The sequence below is a fragment of the Colobus angolensis genome, unplaced genomic scaffold (genome assembly GCF_000951035.1).
Source record: "Colobus angolensis palliatus isolate OR3802 unplaced genomic scaffold, Cang.pa_1.0 Scaffold569, whole genome shotgun sequence".
NCBI classification, from domain to species: domain Eukaryota; kingdom Metazoa; phylum Chordata; class Mammalia; order Primates; family Cercopithecidae; genus Colobus; species Colobus angolensis.
In genome coordinates, this window is record NW_012119254.1 from 1,077,251 (window position 1) to 1,086,715 (window position 9,465).

The following is a 9,465-nucleotide window of genomic DNA, read 5'->3' on the forward strand; positions in this document are numbered from 1 at the left end:
TTTTTTTTGTACTTTTAGTAAAGACAGGGTTTCACTGTGTTAGCCAGAATGGTCTCAATCTCCTGACCTCGTGATCCTCCCGCCTTGGCCTCTCAAAGTGCTGGGATTACAGGCGTGAGCCACTGCGCCCAGCCAAAATCTTACTCCTTTAGCTAGAGAGGAAAGCAGGAACATAGGAATGTAAAAAGTAGTTATAAATACATTTACTTTCCAAATTATTTTTTTGTGCCCAATAGGTATCTTACTTTTTAAGTTGAATGACAGCTCAAGATGAGTTTCTGACACTGATTTTTCATCATAGAAAACCTCTTAATATTTCTACAAAAAATTACATATAGAAATAGTTACAAACAGTATAAAATACCCTATAAGCCAAAAGACATAGAATTCATCCGAATATTGTAAGGACTGAAAAAGTCTGACAACACACATTTACAATAATCTCCAAGACTACCACCCACTACAGGGAAGAAACTCTGTAAAAGCAGCTTCTGACAATAGTAACATGAAATGAGCTCTCTGCATGACCTACTGAGGTTCTTTTTAGAATATCACATTTCTGAATCCAAAGTGGTGTTAGAGCCTTTCTCCCCTTTAATTTGTCACAGTTAGTGAACAATTATTGAGTTTATAACTTTGCTTAAACAAATGCCAATGAATATGGAAACAGAATTTAGTAGATGATGTTCTGAAGCAATAATAAAAATTACAACCCAAAATTAAGTACCTCATTCCTAAAATATTAAGAACTGTACCTTACAGCATCTTCTTTGCATGAAAATGACTACAAATCCACTATCTGGGAGGCAACAAATTCAGTTGTTTCAGTAATGGCTAAGAATGGGTTTGGTTTCCTCATGTTTACCTGATTTCCAATGTGACTGACAGCTCCATCTGACAAACATTTGTTGCCATGTGGTAACGGTAACCAATCTATGAGAGTTCTGTCTTTATAAGGCCATGACTAAGCCCTATCTTAGAATCCTAGACTCATTAACATCACACAGTAAGATTAAAAGTAACTCACCAGATACATTAATCCAATTAATAGCTATTACTCTTTCTCAGAAGATAATTTTTTAAATACAAGTAGCTTAATCAAAGTAAGAACCCAAGACAGTAGGAGTCATGCATTCTAATTATACAAAATTTGTAGTTTAATCCTTACCTTTCCATTGTTAAATATAATTTTATTTATTTATTTATTTGTTTGAGATGGAATCTCACTCTGTTGCCCAGGCTGGAGTGCAGTGGCAGGCTCTTGGCTCACTGCAACCTCTGCCTCCCAGGTTCAAGCGATTCTCCTGCCTCAGCCTCCAAATTAGCTGGGATTATAGGTGTCAGCCACCATGCCTGGCTAATTTTTGTATTTTTAGTGGAGATGCAGTTTCACCACGTTGGTCAGGCTCGTCTTGAACTCCTGATCTCAAGTGATCTGCCTGCTGCAGCCTCCCAGAGTGCTAGGACTACAAACATCAGCCACTGCACCCAGCCATTGTTAAACATAATTTAAATTAAACTTGTAGGAATTATGTCATGGGCATTTGGGAAATTCTACTAAATTCAATATCTAACTATTTGTACATTTTTAAACCTTAAATATAAACATCTATACATAAGATTGGATATCAAGTAAACCAAATCAAAAGGAAATTCAGAAATAATCCCGAATTTACTTGTTAATCAATTTTCTACAATCTTTTATATCAATAATCAGAAGTAATAAATGGTTAATCTATGCATTTGCCCAGTATTACGTTAAGGTTAATAGTAATTTATCTAGTAGTCATTGGGCAACAGAGAGTGTGTTATATAGAAGGAGATGAGCATTATCCACATGTAGAAAATAAAAACAAATATATGTATATTGTATACACAGAAGCACATGAATGTACATCGAGACAGAGATATACTTTTTGTTCTTTGTTTTCATAGAAAGATGTCTAAGGAACAAAATAATCATTTGCTACAGGAGAATATCTATATTCTCTTATTAAAATAAACAGAAGGATGCAAGGAAAGCCTAACAGGGAAGGGCATATATGCGTGATGTCAATGCCCAGTTTACAAGTTGTAAAAGATTTCTGCAGTTAGGGTCTCCTACTCCAAAAATATTTGAAAGACATAAATGGGAAAGAGAACTGTGAATACATATGAAGTGAAAGTCATTAGAAAAAATTAAAAGCTGGTCAGGTGCGGTGGCTCACGCCTGTACTCCCAGCACTTTGGGAGTCCAAGGCGGGTAGATCATGATGTCAAGATATCAAGACCATCCTCGCCAACATGGTGAAACCCCATCTCTACTAAAAATAAAAATAAAAAAAAAAATAGCTGGGTGTGGTGGCGGGCACCTGCAGTCCCAGCTACTCAGGAGACTGAGGCAGGAGAATCACTTCAACCTGGGAGGCAAAGGTTGCAGTGAGCTGAGATCATGCCACTGCACTCTAGTCTGGTGACACAGTGAGACTCTGTCAAAAAAAAAAAGTAAAATTAAAATTAAAATAAAAAAAAATTAAAAACCTAAATAGTAGATCATGAAAGCATATAAGAGCTCATGATTCTCAATAATTTTGCAATGTGAATTATGGCCAAATTGGGAAATGATGATAATTTGAAAAGACTAAAAAAGCTTAAGTAGAAAATATAAATATGATGACAATGAATCTGATCTTTTGGGATAAGAATGGGTGAGTTAGGCAATAATCTAATAAGATTATGAAGATTATGTAACAGATAACCTAACAGGATTATTTAACAAACTCATGTGACCTAGACTTTACATATATATAAAGATATTAAAACAGAACTTACTGGAAACAAATAAGAAATTATTCTATGTGTGTGTTAAGGGAACATGTTTTATACACTTATTTATTGTTCAGTTTTTACAGTAAGCCTGTCATGCTTTGAATATTTAATATCATATCATGTTACATTGTTAAAGCATGACAGGCTTTTACAGTTAAAGTATTACAGGCCTTTACATGATATCATGTTAAATTGTTAAAGCATGTTAGGCTTACTATAAAACGTATATCATGTTTGAAATACAGAAAAAGATATGAAATCCAGCATAGCTTGCTGGGTCTAAGTAATCTTGCCAGGTCTAAGTAATCAATAAATAAACTGGAAATTTTATTTTTAAAATTTTATGAACAGCATAGTAAAGAGAAATAAATTTAAGATCTTCAATTATGAGAGGGATCTTTCCATGAGTAGGTGACAATATGACCAAATTATTCAATGGCTTAAGAAGACTAACAAATTAATTAAATAAACAACACACTGTTGTTAAATAAACAGGAGGCCATTAGCCTAAGGCTGTCCCCCTACTCTGAGTTCCTAGTAACAAACTGCAACGTAATTTAGTAAACAAACCAAAGCCTAATTCAGGAGATTTTTTGTAACAGCCTGGTTTCAGCTAATCACAAACAGCTGAGATTCAGCTAATCATAGGCAGCAAACTAATCATACCATGCTAAATAAGGTATTTACTTAGCTGTAGCCAATCAGATGACTTATCTGCTTTTGTTTGGCCTATAAAGGCTTCCTACATCCACTGCTGGGCAAAGCTCTCTGAACCTTTTCTGGTTCTGAATGTTGCCTGATTCATGAACCCTTTGCTCAGATAAACTCTGTATAACTTAATTTGTCTGAAGTTTTTCTTTTAAAACTCTCTTCTTAAATTGTCTTTGGCTAGCTGGTTGAATGAAGTTACAGAGTTCCTAGAGAAATAGCTATAGACATCCCATATCTTTGCCAGGAAAAATCATCTACTGTCATTAACACTGTAATGAATTATAGGGTCAGTTTCTTTCTCCAGATTGTCAAGAGGGTTAATGTTCCTTATTAACAAGGTTTTAGCCACCTCCTTCATAATTAGTACATTCTCAATAAATGTCTGTTGAACTTACTTAAGATATTGGTCAAATCAAAAGGAGCCAGTGATCAGGTAGTTCAAGAGCCTTGGCTTATATTAAAAGTTTGAAGACAGAAAAAACTGGATCCTGATGAAAAGCTGTGATTGGTATCAAACATGATTTTTACGGTGAACTCCTCTATTCTGATTATCCAAAGCCTCCATCTTATATGCGACAGTTGGATTTATTCAAAACAACTGGGGATGAGTCGTTCACTTTAATTTTACATAAGGTTCAGAAAATTTAGAAGTTAGGTGGGTATATACTCTCCAGACATGGAAGATACAGGATTACATTAGAGCAGAAACATAAGACTTTATAGAGTATAAATATTTACTGAGAAGCTAGCTATTAAATTCTAGCAATTTACTATCTCACTTGATCCTTATAATTCTGTTAGACAGGTATTATCCCCAGTATTACATCTGCAGAAAGAAAAGGGCAAGGAGAGAAAGTATTTCTCAGTGTTACACAATAAGTAAGTAGCAGAGATTACTTACCAGTCCTGACTTTAAACTCTAGGTAAAGTGATCTCTGTACAACACCCTAGCTGCATGCTTTTTTGTTTGGGGATAGCAGTTTTGAGACAGGGCCATACTAAAACAATACCAACATCTGAGGACAGGCCAGATTAAAGAATGATGCTAGGCTTAAGCTGGTGGAATAACTGAGTCAAGAAGTATAAAATCTAGATCCATGCTAAACAGATGAATAGGAAGTTTCCTGGCCTTCTTTTCTGAGACCACAATTACCTTATCTGCTGCTATAATACTTTGTAAAAACCAGCTATTATTGCATATGCAGAAGCAAACTAAAAATAAATCTTCCACTTTAGACTTCTTACTGGCTCCTCAATAGATAACTCTGTAGACAGGGAAGTGTACACATCTTCCGGCTAAAATATGTTACCTCTCACTATCTAATGTGACAATGTGGCTATTACAATAAAAAAGCATAGTCTTTTAACTTATCAGGATTTAATGTTACACTATTTTTGCAGTTAAAAAACAGTAGCATCTTATATGTCATATATAGATAAGGTAAGTAAGTGTACCAAGTATTGCTACAAATTTAATTATTCAATCATAAATTAAAAATAGAAATAAAATAAATTCTTCTATTAATTAAACCCAGAGGAAGGTAAAATTATATACCAGGATGAGATATATTCTAGTTATTAATAACTTTCATAAGGCTATATAAGGGAACTAGATCCCAATTTATGAAATATCCAAAGTCAGTATCTTGAATCATACTAAGAAGTATGGTTTAGTAGACGTTGAAGAGATTCTGCTGATTTATTCTGCAAATAATGTGTTCATCTTTTCCTACTTATCTCTAATAATCAATGAAACAAGAAAAAGCATTTAAGTCTCCAGTACTTGTTTTTAATATCAAATAGTCAAATTTACTTTGAACTCTGCCTTTGAATAGACAAAACACATCACAGAGTAAAGCAGGCGGAAATTATTTGTACTAAAATATTACTTGTAGAAATATCTGGCTACTAATAACCTAGTGAAAGGTACCCAAACAAGCACACATAGATATGTGACTCTACCAGGGAAATTTACAAGCAAGGACTCTAAAAGAGAGCGAAAGAAACAAAAAGAGATAGGAAAAAGGGAGGAAAGAGGAAAAACAAAATAGAGAAAATACAAGAAAAGAGAGAACGAGAGGGAAGGGAAAAAATCAAACAGAAGAGGATGAGAGGGAGGGATATCAGGAAAAAACAGAAAATTAGCTTAAGATAGAAAAATAAAAATAGTGAAAAAATGATTAAGGTGGAAAGGTGGCTAAAAGCCAAAAGAAGGTAATATAACTTACAAGTTTCAAGATGATTACCTAAAGGAAAACAGCCTAAGACTGTAGCTCTCTCAACACTGGATACTGGATACTGTAACTAAATGAAATGAAATAGTACTGAACATTGGAACAAAGAAATAAGGAAAAGATCTTGTGGACCATAGGTGAAGTGATTATATCTTCCACAGTTTCTAAAAATCAGATTGACTGAAAATGAATAGAATTCTTCAGACCCACCAGGAACAAGTAAATATCTTTCTATTCCTTCAAATTGTATTTTATGACAATTTGTCCTAAGGGAAAATTAGTCCTAAGGCAAATACCACACCAATGATGGAATTCAAAAATAGGTGGCTCATTAAACACAAGCTCATAGATTTAACTGAAGGACTGGCTGAAGATTCAACTAAAGGAAAAGTAGACAGCTGGTACAATATGGCATAAGAATTTCTCAGATAATCTAACCTTACCAAAGTAGTCCTGAATCTTATCTTTGCTCTAAGATAATAATAAGTTCAGAAAGAGTAACTGAGAAACCTAAGCGGACAGCCATATGTTTTGGTACAACTAACTATTAATTAGTTGGAAAAAAAAGTATTACACTTACTCATACCACTGTTTATTGTGTTTTCGGTAAAGCAACGTATCCAAGGCAACAGCATTGACATCCAGAGCTCCTGGGGAAGGCCACTGGTTGGTGAGATGGGCAGTTAACTCTTGTCTTGATCTTAAATCATTATTCTTTAGCACAGTCCTGTGAATATTAAGATGGTGAGTGCTTTTGTCTTCACTGTTCTACAATGGCAGAGGAACCTAATGGTATCAATTTAGGCCCCCAAAATTTATCTTATAAAATTGGTTTGTTAATAGATTGTGAACAGAACTACAGCAAGGATGGTTGGGACAATGACTGTTCTTTCTCCTGCAATATGTGTTCTTCATTTTTTTTTCCTGCTGGTTACAACAAATCACTACTTGTGAAATTCAGACTTACTATCTTTTCACATCATTACTAAAGTACTAAAAGACCCAAGTAGCATTTTATATCTTAATTAAAAGGAAGTGATATCTTAAAGATACAGGTTATTAAGCCAATTAAAATATTTAAAGAGTAAAGATTCCATGTGTATGATTTCCTAGCTTCATAGCTCAGACACAATCTATGAAAGTATTTTAACTCAAGTAAAGGAAAAGTGATTAAAATGAAAAAAAAAACTGCAAAAAAATATAAAATAAAAAAGATTCTCATAACTATTTTTCCTTTTTTTTTTTTTAACACACTGTTGCTGGCTTGAATCCCATAACTGTCTTTGAAAGAAATGACTACTGATAAATCTTCATGAAAATGATTAAATCAATGACAACTACACTAAGCAGTATAATCCACTGTAAATGTTTTAACTACAGAATGAAGCCATTATAACAATCCATGGTTTTAATTTTTATAGAACTGTTACTTGCTAATATCAACTTAGAAAAGAATTTGCTTTTTGCCAAAATTTCAGACTTCAAAAACCAACTAATCATTGTCACAGGATTAATTCAACATTTAAGTTGATGGTTAAAAAGAACTTTAAAAGCAAAGGTCTTACTCTACCTCTAAAAGGCCTTAAAATACCATTTAGGTAACCTGCGTCCTCCAACAGGAGTCCATGTCTTTAGTGTGCTAATGTTCTGAGCCATCAATTCAGAAGCAGGGAAGTAATATGTGCCTGCCACTAACTTCCACAGATAAAAGCCCTGTTGTGGGTAACAGAGAGGTAACTCAGTGAGGTAAGGGCAGCACAATACTGCACTAAAGAAAATCAGCCTGCATGCCACCCCTGGCTGTTTACAATGTTACTAATGGAATAACTATATTTCATATGTCTCTAACACGCTACAGATGGATATTTCTGATTTTATGGGGTATCTGTGTGCATTGAAAAATACTTGTTCCACTATGTCTACAAGGAAACATTATCTGATGTAAACATTAGATTCTGTCTCAGGATGGAATACGAAAATAGGCCAAAGTTAGTGAGAATGTATCCCATTGAGATACTATTTTAGCCTAGTTGCCACAATTTCATTTCACTGGAAAAGAAATGAAATTTTTAAAAGGACTTTTAAAGTACTTTAACATTAAAAAAAAATTAAAACAGTAAAGCTTTACAAAGAGAGCAAATGGGAAAATTTTAAGACTGACAGGAAAATAATGCAAAACAAAAATAGGAATTATTGGCCAGATAATCTGTTATGATAAACCACCATTATTTTGGATTCTGTTAGGTTTTTCTCTATCATATATTCAATTTCTTGAGGGAATCTAGTGAACATCACTGGAAAACTCAACTTCAGTGTCATAATTGGCTCACAGGGAATATTCAGGCAGAACATGAGAAAAGCAAATGTGCATCTGTGAGGAAATGGCACTGGTAGAACACAATAATAGTAATGGAACAACCTCCAATTTAGAATATATTCTTTCTGGAAAATGAAAAGTTTTATACCTCATTAAATGGAAAAGAGAACTGAAGTTCCACAACTGTTTTTATACAACTGTTGTCCATGGAGATTTTTGCCTAATGACAAATTAAGGTGCTGTCTTTAGACCTTTGTCCTTATAAATCCTAATGATGTTTTCTATGAGCAGCTGCCTGGTCCTCTGAAACACGAGATAAAAAATCTCAGCTAATGGAATAGGCATAGTTTTCCTCCCACATAGCATCTATTTCCTATCTTTTGTGAGGAATGTGGAGACAATAAATCCTGGCACTTGCTCTGCCACTATGAAGAGGAAAGGTTCCTGGAGAATCCTTGTGTAAGGCCTTTTCTTTCATCACTCAAGTACACTATGGGACAGACAAGTGAATTAAATTGAGAACCTCGTCCTTGTATTTTTGAACTTACCTAGAGTCTGTTTAGAGTAACAAATAAACAGAGCAGTTTATTCACTTTAACGGTTGGTCCCTGAACAGAATGTACCAGCAAAGAGATATTACTGCAGTTCCTGCTTCCAACTCTCTGGGGTAGCTCAGTTTCCTTCTTTCTAAGCCTATTTATCCAGCCTTTCTATCCATTCTTGAGTTGCTGATCTCTTTATAATGAATTCTATCTGTGCACAAGAGCTGACTGTAGTTGTTTGCAACCAAAGAATCCTATCACTTACCTTAGAACAGGGGAAATATACCCAGTTAATATCAAAACCTACTCAAAGGTAATCCAGTTAATGTTAATATGAAGAATAATGATATTTTTCTTAATTGGCCATGCTTAAAAATGGTTTCAACTTAAGTTACTTAATAATTGCTATTATTTAATGGTATTAAATCAGTGATAATTAAAGGTTAAAATATGTGACATTTAGCATTTAATTAAAACTCTAACCAATGCTGAAATTAGTCTGTCTAAAAACTGAATTATTTTATATGTGATAGATTCTATTTATCACTTATCTATAAGTCAATTTATCATTCCCTCATTAAGACAATGATTCTATAGAAGGTGCACTGAAGGAAAATTGTTTAATTTATTATGAAAGTAGCAAGAGGGCCAGGCGCGGTGGCTCAAGCCTGTAATCCCAGCACTTTGGGAGGCCGAGACGGGCGGATCACAAGGTCAGGAGATAGAGACTATCCTGGCTAACACGGTGAAACCCCATCTCTACTAAAAATACAAAAAACTAGCCGGGTGAGGTGGCGGGTGCCTGTAGTCCCAGCTACTTGGGAGGCTGAGGCAGGAGAATGGCGTAAACCCG

At 34.5% G+C, this 9,465-nt stretch overlaps 1 protein-coding gene across 3 annotated transcripts in view; it reads right to left on the reverse strand.

Moving 5' to 3' along the window:
* The window catches only part of RUNDC3B (RUN domain containing 3B), a 179,937-nt gene that overhangs the window by 16,066 nt on the left and 154,406 nt on the right, over positions 1–9,465 (reverse strand). For 2 of the 3 annotated variants that reach the window (XM_011961767.1, XM_011961766.1), the window contains one exon: positions 6,334–6,480. The exons of the other annotated variant lie outside the window; for it this stretch is intronic. In XM_011961767.1, the coding sequence (XP_011817157.1) occupies positions 6,334–6,480 (147 nt within the window). The remainder of the gene's footprint in view (positions 1–6,333; positions 6,481–9,465) is intronic. 3 annotated transcript variants of the gene reach the window in all.